A 17,096-nucleotide genomic window follows, 5' to 3' on the forward strand; every position below is an offset into this window, starting at 1 on the left:
GCCAGAGCTGGAGTTAAAGCAGTCCTGAGCTGGAAATTATGCAAACACGTATCTTTACATAAAACTGCCCTTGGAAAACTACCTTTTGCTTGCCTCCACTATGATATCTACAGAAGTATTAGGTTAGTATAAGGAATTACAAATACAGGAAGTACATGTTCATAGAGCTTACCTTAGAGACAACACTGGATGGTACCATCCATGTATCCTCATATATGCCTATCTGGAGGCATTCTTGGTCACACATCAGTAAAAGCCAACATCTGCAACACCATAAATGCTACCATGCCTTATTCTTTCAAAAGTTGGGAATATTCAGCCACATATATATCTTTTTGATACCTACTCATATTTAACTTGCACCATTTATTGACAGAATATTGATTATAAGTTGACCAGATAGGTCCTATATTTTACAAGCATTAAAAAAAATCATTTCCCTAAAGTTTCCTTTGTTTCAAGGAATACACTGGACATAACTACAGAACACACTACTCAAACCACACCTGGATATACACATCAGTGGACCTACTATATGCCCATTCTCCATTTATACAAAATGAATAAGGTATGGTCTCTATCCTCAGGTAGTTCCTATTTATGGCGAATCTTTTATCTATTTATTCTGTCCTCAGCTCTACCATACTTTTCCCCATATTTAAAAGTCCCTAGAGATTATAAGACAGTAATATACATGGCAGGAATATTCATGAATAACTCAACTCTATTGTTGGTGTTACTGATAATATGGCCATTTTTGGAGGAGAAGAAAATGTTGAGAATCACACACATAAGCAATTCAATTTATTTGCTATTTTATACCTTTTAATTCTAAAGACTTTACAATATCACATTTTCTTGCTTCTAGTTATAATAGCTTTATTAGTTCAAATCAAGGGATAATCAGGTTCTAAACTGTCGTGGTGATGTAATATTTAGCTCTTCTATGTAGCTGGAACTCAGAAGTTTCTTTCCTATGAAATAAAAATGACATAATACATTTTCTTAAATTGGTTGTATAACAGACTCAAGATATAGTGAGAGTCATTGCTAAGGTCTTAACACTCCATGTTAAGGATAAAGGCATGACATTTTTGCTTTTATCAGTCTTTACTTGATGACCACTGCAAGGCAGGAACAGCCCAGTCGAAGGGCCAATAACCTCTTGCTCCCCGACACCCCAGGGGTCGGGGGTTGAAGGTGTGGCAGGGATACTCAATGCAAGACTCAGTGTAAAGAGAAGCCTGTCATGCTCCTAGCCCCTTAAGGGACAACCTGAACTTCCAGTACCTAACTCTACCAGCTCTAAACTGGGACACTTTGAGTGAAACTACCAAGATAACTTACAAAATCCCATATAATCCAAATAGACTACCATTAACAGTACTGGGAATTAAATGTGGAAAACTGACATAATAATGACATTCCACAGGGGCACCTGGGTCAGTTAAGTGTCTGGCTCTTGATTTCGGCTCAGATCATGATCAATTGTTCCTGAGATCAAGCCCCATATCGGGCTCTGTGATGATGGTGCAAAGCCTATGTAGGATTCTCTCTGTCCCTCTCTCTCTGCCCCTCCTCTGCTCATGCTTTCTCTCAAATAAAAATTAATCATTCAAAAAAAAAAAAAAGACATTCCACAGATTTGAAAGGCTTTGGCTCCAAACTACGTGTAAGTAAGGATCTATAGATACAGGTCTATTACCCAGTTAGAATGCTGCCATTTTTCACTGCCCACAAGCTGTGTTACTTTTAGAGGTTAGAATACACACTGAGTATGACACCCCAAACAAAGCCCTATCCATGAGACATGAAAACAGACACAATATAGGTACCAACCTCTGTGCCTGCTGGCTGTTTCCTCAACTTTACAGCATCTGCATCAAATCTGTTTGAAACTTTGTAAGGTACTTTGGTTTTCCTTCTCTCACAGTTACCTGAGGGAAAAAATGATTCATACCATAACACAAATTGCTTAAAAGCCAATGGAAAAAACAAATCAAAAGCACATCTTTCAAGAAAAATCTATTGTTCAAGATACTATCCTAGATCATTCTACATCCTTTGCCAGAAAAAATAAATCATTTGGCAAAAACAATAGTAAACATAATTTAGAGAATTCAGTTTGAAAATTACCATCTTGAATGCATATCCAAAAGTAAATTAAAGCTATCTTCTTCAGGGACACCTGGCTGGCTCAGTTGGTAAGCATTCGACTTCAGCTCAGGTTACATCTTGCGGTTCATGATTTCGAGCCCCATGTTGGGCTGTGTGCTGACAGCTCAGAGCCTGGAGCCTGCTTCAGATTCTGTGTCTCCCTCTCTCTCTGCCCCTCCCCTACTCATATTCTCTCTCTTTCTCTCTCAAAAATAAACATTAAAAAAAAGTTGTCTTCTTAACAGGGCTGTGATAGGATGGAAAAAATGAATTCCTACACACTGAGGAGAGGCAAATGAGACCTTAAGAAGACTAAGGGTAAGATGGCCAGTGTTCTGGTTTAGGAGCTAAGACTAGAACTTAATTAAATTTTCTGGGGGCCCTTATGCATCCCATTCTCCCTTACCTGCTTCATTTCATTTTTGCACCCCACATATAATCATCCCCCAGGCTCTACTTTGGTCCTCGCACTCATATGAGCCCCCTCCCTAAACATATGGTGGACCAAATCCCACCTTCAACCAGGTGTGCATGACCTGCTGGTCCAGGCCTCCCACCAACAACCACACAGGAAAGCAAAATAACTTCCCTTCCCAAGTTTACTTTTCCACAGATGTTATCACTTTCACTAGTACTCAAGTTGGAACCCCAGATCTTAGATATAAATCTTTTACTACCATGGGTGTTAAGACCCTCCTCACTTTATATCCAATGTTCACTTAAACTGACTTTATACAGGGGTTTCAGCCATATAGGCAGAGTTCAAATTCCTCCTACACTGTACTGCCTGCTGACGATTCCTAGAGCATACTTCTTCCTGTCCTTTATTCAGTTTGCTTTGGCACCTCCTTATTGCCTAGAGGAAAAACATCTAGAAAGGAAAATATCTACTACTTTAGCCCATTCTGTTTAGACCTACCTTCTAAACTCATCACAGGTCTCCCCTCTGGCTGGCTGGTCTCAAGCTCAATCCCTGGAACACACTTGACCTGCCCTGGCTGCCCATTTGATAAGCTCATGCTGCTGTCTCCATTCCCTCTTCAAACCACAGTCCCCAAATTTGTATCACAATTCACTGCCTCCACAGGGACTGCCCATTCTCAGCAACCACCTACCTCAATGTCCATCTCTCCTTTGCTCTCTCAACCCCACTGTCCTTTAAGACCAACCAGCTCTCCATCATCTGCTACAGCTCTTTATTTCAAATTACATTACAATTTCCTGGAATGCAGGACCTCAGACTTGGGATCTCTGCCAATCCTGCACACTTGGGCATCTATAATTGTTTAAGAACATACTTTCAAAATGGAGAAATACTATTGATGTATGGCTGCCTTTGCCTCCAGGATGCAGTATGGAACCACCACAGACAACCAAATAGGATCAGCCCATTAGTCACTTACATTCCCATGACTTGTGAGAGGCTGTCTTAGACTCCAGTCCCTTCTGCATGGCCATCATACGTTCCCTTTGGATCCTGCCATCCTGTCCTGTCACTTCATACACCATAGGGATGCTCTCATATTCAACATGCTTTAACCTGTCCTTATTTCTGGTGGGCCAGACGATAAGTTGAGGAGAGAGAGACCACTCAGGTGGCATCCTGATTATCCTGCTGGCCTTGCAAAAAATCCTTCCTTTCAAGGAATTCACAGGGTCTGGTGGACTAACCTCTTCAAAGAGGCATTCCACCACATACATTTCATCTTCAACTTCCTCTTCCAATTCACAGTCTTCTAAATCCTCGGGAAGTACAGTGTTCAAGGTAGCATTTTTCTTCAATAAATACACTCTGTTACCACTCAAGGAGTTGTTCAGGGTTTTCTGCTTCCTGTCTTTCACAGTCTTTTTAATCTTGGCACACTTTTTGAAGTTCTCATGATACTCTTCCTCAATCTCATCATTCATGGTTACTTCTTCTTCATCTGTGTTCAATTTCCTATCCCTGATTGATTTTCTCTGTGATCCTTTAGTTCTGCAGTCTGGTGATGACTCTTCATCTTTGTAAGGCATTTGCTCAGGGGATTTCTCCAACTCTGCATCCTGCAACCAGATCATATCACACTGAATCCCTTCGTCCATCCCTTTGCTGTACATCTGGGCCAACCTAGCAGGGCTAGGGACATACTTTGGGTAGCTGTCCCTCTCCACCACTTCATCCGATTTCCCACACCTGACTGACTTTTCTTGTGTTGCCTTTCTGCTTTCTGGTGAAGACTCGGGAGATTTATTGTGCTCTTCGTCTTGCCACTGGCTCATATCACACTGAATGCCTCCATCAGCCTGGTTGAACTGGGCCAGCAAGATAGGGGGAGGAACATAATTCTCAGGGGAGCTGTTGCTCTGTATCATGTGAACTTCATCCACATTCACAGGGAAGCCATGGCCCCCACTACCATTGTCGGGCATGCTTTCCCCAATGCTAAGGGGACTCTGGGATTTGGACTGTAGGCTCAGGTCCTCAATGGCTTTATTGCTGGAACAGAGTGACCTTTCCTGCTGGAGCTTGTAGCCATCTCCAGAAGATGGGCACAGATTTGAGTTCAGGGTATCCTGGATTCTATCTCTGTCTTTTGCTTCATCTGGAGATTGGGGAGCAGTTGCATAGTTTTTTTCTTTACCCAAGTTCATATTCATGATGGAGCCCAACTTTACCACATCATCATGTCTTACATCATGACACTGCTCCAACCAGACAGTGCTTTCTTCATCTTTACATGTAATGCCCTCTGTACCCTCATGAGGGAAAGTTCTACTTTCCCAAGAACTCTGTGAAATCCTATTGTGCTGCACCATCTTCTCTGGCATGGCTTTACCATAAGCTAGGTCATACAAACGCATAGTTTCCTTCAAAGTCTTCCAGAACTGTGTTACAGGGGATCCTTTGCTCTGTTCTAGCCTCATTTTCTCTTTCTCACATGCATAGCTTCCATGAGGTGATGTCCCATGCAGGCGGTTATTAGAAGGGCTCTTACCATGTAGCTCCCTCTTCTGGGCAACAGAAGACAAAACACCATCTGTTTCTTCAGGAATGTCATCCATTTCTATGTCAATATTAGAAGTAGGGATACTGGTCACCATATCACCTTCTGAGTGGGTGCCTTCTTTCTGAGTCATGTTCTCAGCCTGCTGAGGTTCAGTCTGAGTCTCTCTCGTTTTCATTTTCTTTCCATAGCCACTAGAGTGCTGGAACTGTGCCGTGTTATAAAACATAGGTCGTCTGTTAAGTGTAATGGGCAATGGTGACTGAGGAACAAGGAAGCCAGGATACTCACTGAGTACCACTGAATATGGAAAATACAGACTTCCATTTCTGAAACCTGGAAAAAGAATACAGTAGTCAGTGACTCTGTCTCCTGCAGCCGGTCCCAACATTCAGCCAGTACGTAGCCATGTGGCCACACCAGTGATTAAAATATGGCTTCTTCCATGTCTTTTGGCAGCTAATGGCCCCACTTTCTCCCTGGATATCCTCAGGATTTTACAAGTGAAAGGGCAATGACCCGAACAGTGGGGCCTCCAGCACCCTCCTTCACTACAATGGTGAGCATCTGATCTGACTGGTTGGTTGCCAGGCCATCAGATAGTGTATCATAAATCACCCCTACTTAGAGCAGCTCTTTTTCAAAGAGACCAAGCACCCACTAAGCATAATTCAGCATAGTCACTGCTGAAGAAAGAATAATTCACTTCAGGTCTTACAGGGTAAAGAACAAAAGTCCTTTGTATGTATGAGCATTTCTAAACCTATTTATTCAGCACTATTCCCTCACAGACACATCTTTCCCCATTTTCCATTCTACAGAAGTAAGCAGTGCAATGGTGCCAACAATGCCAGACACATTTCTCTTGTATAAATTCATTTTGGGAAAGGTATATACAATTGACAAATGAAGTTAAGATATAACCGCTAAAAAAAAACTTCTAAATATGTAAAAGCAATAGTTCTATTCAGATCAGCATTCACAAGGCAATTTATTCAATATGGTGAGATTGATCTTATGAACTCAATTTCACTGTTGTACTGCATCAAAATGCCTCTTGGACCTGGCCTAATGTATTTATACATTTTTATAATGTATGTTTATACATACAACCTTCATATAAGGGTTCTTCTCTCATTGAAAAGAAGCAGACAAGTCTCAGCTTGGAGTTCAAGATTGTCTACAGAGGTTTGAAGTCAACAGGATGAAGTTCATATACCTAAAGAGACAGATAACTTGCCACCATACATATTGTACTGTAGCATATGGTGGAACAAAATACCTTAATAGGACGTCCCTGCCACCAGAATCCACCACAGGAGTCACCCTTTGCAAAAACATAGATGTTAGAATTGGGTTTTTGTCTCCCAGTAACCAGTAAAATCTAAGTGATCTCCCAAATTTTTACCTCAGTAACTACTAGTAACTTCCTTGACCCATCTCTTTGATATATCATCATAGATTTGTGATCCACACTACTACTAGAATTATTTTTTTATAATTAAGTTTATTTATTGAGAAAGAAAGAGAACAGAGAGAGGGGCAGAGAGAGAGGAGAGAGAGAGAATCCCAAGCAGGCTCTGCACTGTCAGCATGAGCCCAATGTGGGGCTCAATCTCACGATCATGACCTGAGCTGAAATCAAGTCAGATGCTTAACCAACTGAGCCACCCAGGCACCCATACCAGAATTATCTTTATGAGTCAACTGTGATCCCTCCTCATTCCAGAGACAGTATTGGAAGGGCTTATCACTGCCAGTCAGGAGATGAGGAACAATGACCCCATCCCTTAGGATGCCATAAAGGCCCTCATTGTCTGGTTTGTCACTGTATCATCTCAGTCTCCCACTAAGTCTATAGGCTCTAGCCATATGTGGGTTCCCCCTCAGGTCAACTACTCTTCCCTTTTCTGGGACATTCTTCTTCCACGTGCCTTTCCAACTAGCACCAAAATCTTGGAAGGAAGGAAAGAAAGCGAGGAAAAGGAGGGGAGGGGAAGGGAAGGAAGGGAAAGAAGAAAAAGAAAGCCCACCATTCTGTAATTGATGGACCTTGAGGGCATTTTCTAAGAGAAATTAGTTGGAGAGAGAAAAACAAATGCTGTATATCTCACTTAATATGTCAATTTAGCCCTCTATTTCAATTGTATAGCACTGTGTACTGCATATGTAATTAACATTAAAAGGTGGTAGACACCACAACTTATATGGTTAACTAGTCTTCAAAAAAGCAGGAAAGAATATCCAGTGGAAAAAAGATAGTCTCTTCAACAAATGGTGTTGGGAAAACTGGACAGCAACATGCAGAACAGTGAAACTGTACTACTTTCTTACACCATACACAAAAATAGATTCAAAATGGATGGAAGACCTAAATGTGAGACAAGAAACCATTAAAATCCTAGAGGAGAAGAAAGGCAGCAAAATCTTTGACCTCAGCCATAACTACTTCTTACTAGACACATCACCAGAGGCAAAGGAAACTAAAAATGAACTACTGGGATTTCATCAAGATAAAAAGCTTCTGCACAGTGAAGGAAATAATCAACAAAACTAAAAGGCAACCTATGGAATGGGAGAAGATATTTGCAAATGACATATCTGACAAAGGGTTATTAGTATCCCAAATCTATAAAGAACTTATCAAACCCAAAACCCAAAATACAATCCAGTGAAGAAACAGGCAGAACACATGAACAGACACTTTTCCAAAGAAAACATCCAGGTAGTGAACAGACACATGAAAAGATGCTCAACATCACTCATCATGAGGGAAATACAAATCAAAACCACAATGAGATACCACCTCACACCTGTCAGGGTGCCTAAATTTACAACACATGAAAAACAGGCACTGGTGAGGATGTGGAGAAATGGAAACCCTCTTGCACTGTTGGTGGGAATGCAAACTGGTGCAGCTGCTCTGTAGAACAGTACGGAGGTTCCTCAAGAAACTAAAAATAGACCTACCCTACGATATAGCAATTGTACTACTAGGTATTTACCCAAAGGATACAAAAATACAGATTCAAAGGGGTACATGTACCCCAATGTTTACAGCAGCATTATCAACAATAGCCAAACTATGCATCGAGCCCAAATGTTCATCAACTGATGAATGGATAAAGAAGATGTGGTATATACATACAATGAAATAGTGCTGAGCCATCAAAAAGAATGAAAGGTTGCCATTTGCAACAACATAAATGGAGCTAGAATGTATTATACTAAGCAAAATAAGTCAATCAGAAAGAGACAGATACCATATGATTTCACTCATATGTGGAATTTAAGAAACAAAACAGATGAACATATGGGAAGGGATGAAAAAAAGAAGAGAGAGGGAAAAAAACACAAAAGACTCTTAATGGTAGAACACAAACTGAGGTTTGATGGAGGGAGGTGGGTTGGGGATGGGCTAGATGAGTGATGGGTATTAATGAGCACCTGTTAGGGGCGCCTGGGTGGCTCAGTCGGTTGTGCGTCTGACTTTGGCTCAGGTCATGATCTCACAGTTCATGGGTTCAAGCCCTGCATCAGGCTCTGTGCTGACCGCTTGCTCAGAGCCTGGAGCCTGCTTCAGATTCTGTGTCTCCTTCTCTCTCTGCCCCTCCCCCATTCACACTTTGTCTGTTTCTCAAAAATAAATAAAAGTAAAAAAAAAATTTTTTTTAATGAGCACTTGTTGGGATAAGCAGTGGATAAGCACTTACATAAGCATCATGTAAGTGATGAAATCACTTGGTTCTACTCCTGAAACCAATACTGCACTGTATCTTAATTAAAATTTAAATTAAAAAAAGGTGGAAGACACCTGATTCTGGATGTGTAAGAAGGTTGGAAATCACTTACTCTGAACAAAATAAAAAGCTGAACTGAAAAACCAAGAACTCTTCTCAGATCCTGCACAGCAGTAGGTTATAGGACAAAGTACTATCCCCAGTGCTGGAGAGAGAGAGATGTGAATGGAGATAACCACAATTTACAGGAACACAAATCCAATAGCTAAAAACTCTACAGAAACTAGTGATAGGGTAGGGAAACCTGAACTATTATTGTCAATTTCAGGCTCAGTGTCAATACATCTAAGAGTTAAAAACTTCAAGGGGACCCTTTGCTTTTTTGAATTTTATCTACAGTAGTTCAACCAATTTCTCATGGTAAATCTAGGAGAAAAATTCTCTGTGCTTCCCCCAGGGAGAGTGGGAAAGAAGAGGCATTGTGACATTTGCCAGGAAAACTCTACTCTTAGCAAGCCAGATATCAGGACAAGCTAGTTAACCAGGGCCTAAATGACCTTGGGGTTAGGCAAATACTTATCTCAAACCCACCCTAGCCACCCTTCCTTACCCAATGGGAGGAGGAAGGTGAAGTATATGTGTAATTCATTGTCCAAAGGCACAAACCTAAAATCACAGTCCTTCTATAACTGTAAAACTATGATCTCTGTCCCATCTCCACAACTTAACACATCACGAAAGGCCTAAATTATTTAAGAGCACTACAACAGAATACCTACCAATCAAGAAAACATTACGAGACATACTAAAAGGCATAAACTGTGGTCTACAAAAAAATTCACATTAAATAAGAAGACAGGGATGAAAAGTAAACGCATGGAGAAAGATGTACTATGCTAATACTAATTGAAAGAAATGGACAAGCTTTATTTCTTTCAGACAGAGCAGACTTCAGAACAAGGAAAGTGATCAGGAATAAAGAGTGGCATTATATGAAAGATCAATTCTTCACTGAAATTACTTCAGAAATAAGCAGAGTTATGGAGACAGTAAAATGACTAGTGGTTGCCAAGGGTTAGGGAGGATGGAGTCATGAACAGGCAGAGCAAAAAAGATTCTATTACCAGCTGGAAGCAATGACAAACTCAAAAGCACTCCTTGTCACACCAAATTTTCTACCTGGAAAACAAGTTGCATAAAGTACAGAACAGGTTTTACGTATAGTATAGCATACAGAAGAGTAGATTCAACATTCTCTGCTACTGGAGGTGAGAAGGAAGAATCACCCCATGGATCCTCCTGTGCTGCCTAAAGATCCCTCCCACCCTACAATGCATGAAATCCCAGATGTCTACCTTCCAAACTGCTAAGCCTCCTCATTCTTCTCCCAGAGTACTTTTTTGACCTCACATAAAAGCTTTTAGAATTTTTAGGCCTTGTTGAAAAAATTATAGGGACTAGGAGCTCTAAGGTACTTCTTCTACCAGACTGGTCTCATAACATAAAATTTTGGTTTGACTCCTGTGTAACTCTGGGCAAGTCCCAGACTCCGAGCCACAGTTCCCCCATTTGTGAAACAAAGACAGCAATAATACCTAGTCCATCAGGTTGTTGAGGTCAAATGAGAGAACCTACGTCCAGTATTTAGCAGAATAACCGGCATATAGCTAGAAGTCAAATGTTACCTATTAAAATGGTGAACTTCAAACACTGCCCCTATGTGCTGCCATAATCTCTTCTGTGTCAGGACAGAGTGAGGAAAGGGAGACCATGGATTCAAGTATTAGAAAACCTCAGGCGTTGCTTTAGGGGGTAGGGTCTCTAACCGCACTGAACTTCTTGGACTTCTTACCTGCCCCAGGAACAGAGAATGGATTATAGGTGGCACTCTGGCACCACGGACTCAGGTAAGGCTGCTGGCCCATGGCGTGCACATAAAAAAAGGGTCTGGCGTTACTGCCCTCGAAATGTGCGTTTTCTGAAGAGGCGTTCATGGCCTAGGCTGAAAGACAGGTGTTCATATTTAGGAAGGGGCAGTCGCACTCAAGTGCCATACACTACAGTTAACGGAGAAGTTCTCCTGTTTCCCTTTCAGAATTCCAAGTCTGGGTGGAACGGTCCTCACCTCTTCTGGCTGGCCTGGGATCGCGGACACAGGGCTGCGCGGCGTTGGGGACCCGGGCAGCGTTGCCCACAAGCCCGGGCCGCATCTCGCACAAACAAGTCTCGGCTTCCCCAAGCAGCAGCAGCAGCACGGAGTGAAGACTGAGGCCAGGAGAGAACTTGCCGCAGCGCCTCGAACGTGACGGGCTGTGCCCAGGAGCTCCACTCCAGGGCCATCACTTAGGCCTGGCCTGCAGCGCCCTCGTCCTCAGCCTCTCGGGCGTGCCCACCGCGCCCCTTCCCCGGTCCAGAGGAGCCCATCCCGGGGGAGCCAGCCTCTCTTTACCCACGACTCACACCCCACTCCCCGTCCTGCAAGTCAGTCGCCTCCACTCCCTCGGCACCCAACCCCACCACTCACCGTGTTCGGTACGCCCACCTGCTCTAAGCCAACCTCCACAACCCGGAACGTCTCTGACACCTGGGCCTTGGCTCCCACTTTTATAGGCTCCGCACGCTGCGCGGGCCTCCCACAGATGGCTTACGCATGCGCCCTGGGCGAGGATTGGAGCCTGACTGCTCCTCCCAAGGACACCTGGAGAAGCCTTGGAGCAGTTTTCGGCACCATGCTAGCTCCGGCTCCTGGACGCCCTGGTGTTGGCGCTTCCAGAGGACGGGTCGGTTCCCTGTCCCACTCGCTCTCCCGAACTGTCCCTTCCATTTGAGTGTGTTCGGTGAAGACAGCTTGTCTCCCCTGCTCTGAGCCCCTGGTCTCCTTCCTTCTTGGGCCTAACACCGCTGACACGAAGGAAGAGGAGCTGACGGAGGAGAAGGAGAGAGGAAGGAGGAGGCTAGCCTGGACCGTGTGGACCTGAAAGTGGGCGATTCATAAGGGAGGGGCGCTCCAGCCCCTACCGCTGCGGAGAGTAAAAGCAAGGGTGCAGAGGCTCTGGCAGTTAGGGCGCCCTGGGTTGGGAGAGTGAGGAACAGAGGGCCTGGGGAAGTCGTCTGTGGGCTGGTACATGGGCAGTTGGAGAGAGAAGCTGGCACACACGGACTCCGCTTTTTTTTGCATGGGAAAGAAAGGAAAGGCCTAGGATCGTAGTTAATGGGAGTCATGGGGTTGCAAGGATTATTGTGAGTTTTTTGTTTTGTTTTTAAAGCGAGAGATTTAGGTATCTGTAAGGCCAGAATGGAGAGACAGGGAGATGTTACCTATAGTGGAGAGAGAAGGGATGTTAGGAGGATGTTCTGAGGAAGCACAAGGTGAGGTTAGCTAAGCCTGGTTACAATGCTTTGCCTCGGACAGAAGAAAGTTACTGAGATAGGCGGGAAATGAAGTCCTGAAGGCAGGAATTTTGGTGCTTTAGCATCTGACGACCGTGATTTTTTTCAAAAGAGGGCAGGAATAAGACTTGCTGGGAGCATTGAAAATTTGGGATGACTGCATTACTTGGTAGAAATTGTGTTTCACAGAATTTGCCGTGGGTGAAACAGAAGAAAGATTTTCTCTCACGTGAAGAACTCTGGAGGTAGACTGCCTGAGTGCTGGTTTGGTGGTGTCTTGGCATCACAAAGTACCCAATGTCTTCTCTTTCTACTCCAACTAAGTGCTAGGAATTTAGCACTGGTTTCCTTCTTCAACCTGCATCATGATCCAAGATTCCTGCTCCAAGTACAAAGGTAGGGAAAGTAACGGGAGAGGATAAAGAGCAGAGCAGATGGTGCACACAGCAACTTCTGCTCTGTCATTGATCTTTTTCTGAAGGAGTAATACTAGAAAACTCCTGCAGTTTCAGATCATTATCTATCTCACTAGTTACCCACAGCTGAAAGGATTTTGAGGAGCTCTTATCTTTTAGCAGGTCATATTGTCACTTATAATAAGGTGGGATGCTGTCCCCAAGAACGAGGGGAGAATAGGTACTAATTAGGTAAATAACTGCTATATATTGCTTTAGTTAATGGAAGAATCAGTAATTTCCCACTTCCCTTCACTTATATGGAGTCCAATCATCATCATCCCTTCTTCCCTTCACAGCTAAGTTTCTTTATAAAAGGTCATAAACACTCAGGCTTCTCCACCTCCTGCTCCTTCACTCACTGCAAATCTTGATTTTGTTACCACCGTGTTCACTCATCCACCCTCACCAAGAACACTAATGAACCCCTTGCTGCTAATGGCATGGAAACTTCAGTCCTCATGTCACTAAACCTTGCCTCTCAGGTACCAGCCCACCTCATTCTCCTTCCTCTCTGCTTGCCCTTCTTTTTTTTTTTCTTTTTTCCTGCTTGCCCTTCTTAAAGTCTTTTACTGGCTTCTCTTCTAAAATGTCTGTCTTCAGTGTTCCCATTCTCTATGTTACGGTCCTTATGTTTCCTCTCTCTTATTCCACCTTCTCTCTGCATTTTCACACATCCTCAGGGCATCAAATACAACTAGTAGACTGCTCAATCCTAAATCTCAATCTCCACTGTATCTACCAGACCTTTACATCTCAGTAGAAGATTTTGTTATTGTTAGGACATGCACTAATGATGATTCTTGTTTACATCCTTGGGAGAAAGCAACATCCTAGCATACCGTTAACCTCCACACGTGGCATAGCAGTTGAGAAGCTTTTTTAGGTGTGTATGTGTAGGCAATATGTTATCTAGATGGTTATACCCAACCCAGCCAAGCAGGTGGAGTTGTTGTAGGTTTGAAATTGTTTTCTGGCAGTATATCTGAGGTATAACTACTTTATGTTGCCAAATAGTTGGGGAACCATAATGTTTAACAATCATTAGGTATGGGGACAGAGTACCCAGTCCTTGAGAAACTGTATACTGTCTGAATAGAAGGCCTTTCCACCTTCTCTCGGTAGGAACTCAAAGTCCAGATTATACTTCGAAATAATGTATTAGGTGTTCAGTGCAGTTTAATCTCGCTTACTCTTCTTCTTTCCCTATTTAATTTTATTTTTTCAGTTTCCCCCCTAGATTCTGCTGTTTTCATTATAAACAAAAGAAATGGATGAGGAAAAACAGACTATTTGTATATACATTGAACAACAGAGTTATCAGTTTGCTTTCTTAGTAGCCAGAGAGCTGTCTGGATTCAATCTAACTACTTTGAGCATTTTGAAAATAAAAACAAAAACAAAACTTATGCCTGTAAATTTTAATAAAAAGCAAATACAAATTCTAAATAACAAGGATATAGAACTAAAATATTTTTATTATTTCTGGGGTGCTAGGTGGCTCAGTCAGTTAAGTGTCCACCTTTGGCTCAGCTTATGATCTTGCAGTTTGTGAGTTTGAGCCCCATATTGGGCTCTGTGCTGACAGCTCAGAGCCTGGAGCCTGCTTGGGATTCTGTCTCCCTCTCTCTCTGCCCCTCCCCTGCTACCTCTCCTCTCTCTCTCAAAAATGAATAAACATTAAAAATTTTTTAATAAAATATTTTGATTGTTTTTAATTAATTTATTTCCAAGTTTGTTTATTTTGAGAGAGAGAAAGAGAGCAAGCAGGGAAGGAGCAGAGAGAGAGTGAGAGAGAGAATCCCAAGTAGACCCCATGCTGTCAATGCAGAGTTCAATCTCACGAACTGTGAGATCATCACCTGAGCTGAAATGAAGAGTCAGATGCTTAACCAACTGAGCCACCCAGGTGCCCCTATTTATTTTTTTAAAGTAATCCTTACATCCAACATTGGACTCAAACTTACGACACCAAGATCCAGTCACATACTCTTCCAACTGAGCCAGCCAGGTGCCCTAAGAACTAAAATATGTTAAAGATCAATTTTAAAACATAAAAAAATGCAAGAAAGATAAGTTGACTCATGTCCTCTTAAAATTCATGTTTTTTTTTTTATTTATTTTGAGACAGTGAGAAATAGAGGCCAGCAGGGAAGGGGCAGAGAGAGAGGGAGGGGGAGAATCCCAAGAAGGCTCTGCTGTCAGCGCAGAGCCCGAGGCAGGGTGCAGTCTCACAAACTGTGAGATCTTAACCTGAGCTGAGATCAAGAGTCAGATGCCTAATCAACTGAGACATCCAAGCGCCCCTTAAAATTCGTATGTTGAAGTCAAACCCCCAGGAGATCAGAATTTAACAATATTTAGAGATAGGACGTTTAATGAGGTAATTAAGGTAAAATGAGATCATTTGGGTGGGCCTTAATTCAGTATAGCTGGTGATCTAATAAAGACCCAGAGATGTGAGGCAGAAAGAAAGTGTGAGGACATGGTGAGAAGGCAGCCATCTGCAGGTCATGGAGAGGCCACAAAAGAAACCAAACCTACCAAAACTTTGATCTTAGACATGTAGACACCAGAACTATGAGAAAATAAATTACTGTTATTTAAACTGCTCAATCTGGGGGCGCCTGGGTGTCTCAGTCGGTTGGGCGGCCGACTTCGGCTCAGGTCATGATCTCACGGTCCGGGAGTTTGAGCCCCACGTAGGGCTTTGTGCTGACAGCTCAGAGCCTGGAGCCTGTTTCGGATTCTGTGTCTCCCTCTCTCTGACCCTCCCCCATTCATGCTCTGTCTCTCTTTCTATCTCAAAAATAAATAAACGTTAAAAAAAAATTAAAAAAAAAAACTGCTCAATCTGTAGTATTCATTATGGCAGCCCTAGCAAACTAATGCAGAAGCAGTTAATATAAAAATAGGATAGTGTGTTGTATGTTTTCAGTACTGTAATATGAAAAAGAAACAACTTTTATAGCCACCCAATAAGTCAGCATAATTCATGCTTTCTGGTATGATTGGTCCAACAAAAGGGAATATGATTATTCTTGTACAGTATTATGAAACATAAAATTTCTTAATTCAAAATGTTTTTACTAGCTCTACCCTCACCAGATGTAGGTTTTTAACAAATTAAGCCAAACCTCATATTTTTCTTTGAATTCCAGCAAACTAATGTGTAAGAAGCAACACAAACCTATACCTGTCTCTAGAGAAGAGTAAGGTCCCTAGATAACTATAGGGTGAAAGCTGGTCACCAAAAAGACCAAACAAGATTAGAGCTTTAAATTTCCCTTTCCACCTCCTGGCAGGGGGGAGGGGGAAGGTTGCTGAAGATTGAGTGGGAAAACAAAAACAAAAAATAAACTTGAACCAGGAGATTGAGAGAGCTTTGGGGTTGGTGTGTCCTTTTTCCATTAAATTCGACTCTGTTCATAGTAGGCAAGAGAAATGATATGAAGAAAAATTGACTATTTGTATATATACTGATATGGCAGGAAGGTGATGCATCAAGAGAGGGCATGGGCATTCTGTGCCATCCCCAAACCCCATACCTTTTCTTAGCTCTGTCTTCCATTTGGCTGTGTCCTTTATAATAAACTGGTAAATATGAGTAAAGTGCTTTACTGAGATCTGTGAGTTCTAGTGAATTTGCAAACCTGAGGAGGTGGTGGTAGGAACTACCAAATTGGTAGTTGGCTGGGCAGAAGTTTTGTGGCCTGGCCACCCCATTCAAAACTGGCATCTGAGTCAGGGCAGTCTGATGGGCTGTCTTACGGGTACTGCACTAACTCTGGGTGTTGTCAGAATTGAATTGTCCAATTCATTTGAACCTAGTTGGTGTAGAGAATTGGTTGTTTCAAATATATATATTTGGGGGGCGTGTCTGGGTGGCTCAGGTCATGATCTCACAGTTTGTGGGTTTGAGCCCCGCATCAGGCTCCACACTGGCGGCACGGGGTCTGCTTGGGATTCACTTTCTCTCCTTTTCTCTCCGCCCTCCACCACTCTCGCTCTCTCTCAAAATAAATAAATGAACTTAAAAAAAATAAAAATATACGTTTGGTGTTAATAAAAGGTGAGATTCACTAGAACTTCCTTCACTTAGATAAACCTACAGTTTGGGAAGAGAATGCACAAAATGCCAGTGATGAGCTATCTTTGATTCCTGACTGACCATATGGTCACCTGTGGTACAGAGCAGAGCTGTCCTGCTAAACTAAAAGGTACCAGTGGGATTTAGGGATGGACTCAATTTCCATGGAGTTGGCTCACTTGATGCATAAGGAAATGAAGACTAATAAGAAAAATGCGAAATATACAATATCTTGGTTGTTGTCAGCTGTAATAGCTAAAATGAAAATAAAAGAGAATAC

At 42.5% G+C, this 17,096-nt stretch overlaps 2 protein-coding genes across 10 annotated transcripts in view; one reads left to right on the top strand and one right to left on the bottom strand.

Moving 5' to 3' along the window:
• The window catches only part of LOC106968679 (RP9, pre-mRNA splicing factor), a 209,694-nt gene that overhangs the window by 36,498 nt on the left and 156,100 nt on the right, over nucleotides 1–17,096 (top strand). Inside the window, exon 7 of one of the 8 annotated variants that reach the window (XR_008296743.1) lies at nucleotides 2,403–2,421. The exons of the other annotated variants lie outside the window; for them this stretch is intronic. The gene's annotated coding sequence lies outside the window, so the exon portion shown is untranslated. Of the gene's footprint in view, nucleotides 1–2,402; nucleotides 2,422–17,096 lie in introns of those variants that run through there. 8 annotated transcript variants of the gene reach the window in all.
• On the bottom strand, nucleotides 811–11,627 carry LOC113604251 (uncharacterized). 2 transcript variants are annotated; one of them, XM_053218251.1, is made up of 5 exons: nucleotides 11,406–11,627; nucleotides 10,734–10,883; nucleotides 3,561–5,477; nucleotides 1,840–1,937; nucleotides 811–974 (listed from the first exon to the last, which is right to left on the bottom strand). In XM_053218251.1, the coding sequence occupies exons 2-5, from the start codon at nucleotides 10,873–10,875 to the stop codon at nucleotides 960–962; spliced, it is 2,172 nt and encodes a 723-aa protein (XP_053074226.1). In that variant the 5' UTR covers nucleotides 10,876–10,883; nucleotides 11,406–11,627; the 3' UTR covers nucleotides 811–959. The 2 variants fall into 2 exon arrangements, with proteins under 2 accessions (XP_053074226.1, XP_026931587.2); XM_027075786.2 differs by having other exon boundaries at nucleotides 11,007–11,627.

Source organism: Acinonyx jubatus, chromosome A2, assembly GCF_027475565.1.
Source record: "Acinonyx jubatus isolate Ajub_Pintada_27869175 chromosome A2, VMU_Ajub_asm_v1.0, whole genome shotgun sequence".
In the NCBI taxonomy this organism is placed as follows: Eukaryota; Metazoa; Chordata; class Mammalia; order Carnivora; family Felidae; genus Acinonyx; species Acinonyx jubatus.

What these genes read in the sequence shown, in the direction of transcription:
- LOC113604251 (XM_053218251.1), bottom strand. Translation starts at nt 10,875, where the DNA reads ATGAACGCCTCTTCAGAAAACGCACATTTCGAGGGCAGTAACGCCAGA. An exon ending in ATTCTCTGTTCCTGGGGCAG is followed by an intron (nt 5,478 to 10,733) that starts GTAAGAAGTCCA and finishes TTCTTTTTCCAG; the next exon opens with GTTTCAGAAATGGAAGTCTG. An exon ending in CTCTCACAAGTCATGGGAAT is followed by an intron (nt 1,938 to 3,560) that starts GTAAGTGACTAA and finishes TTTTTCCCTCAG; the next exon opens with GTAACTGTGAGAGAAGGAAA.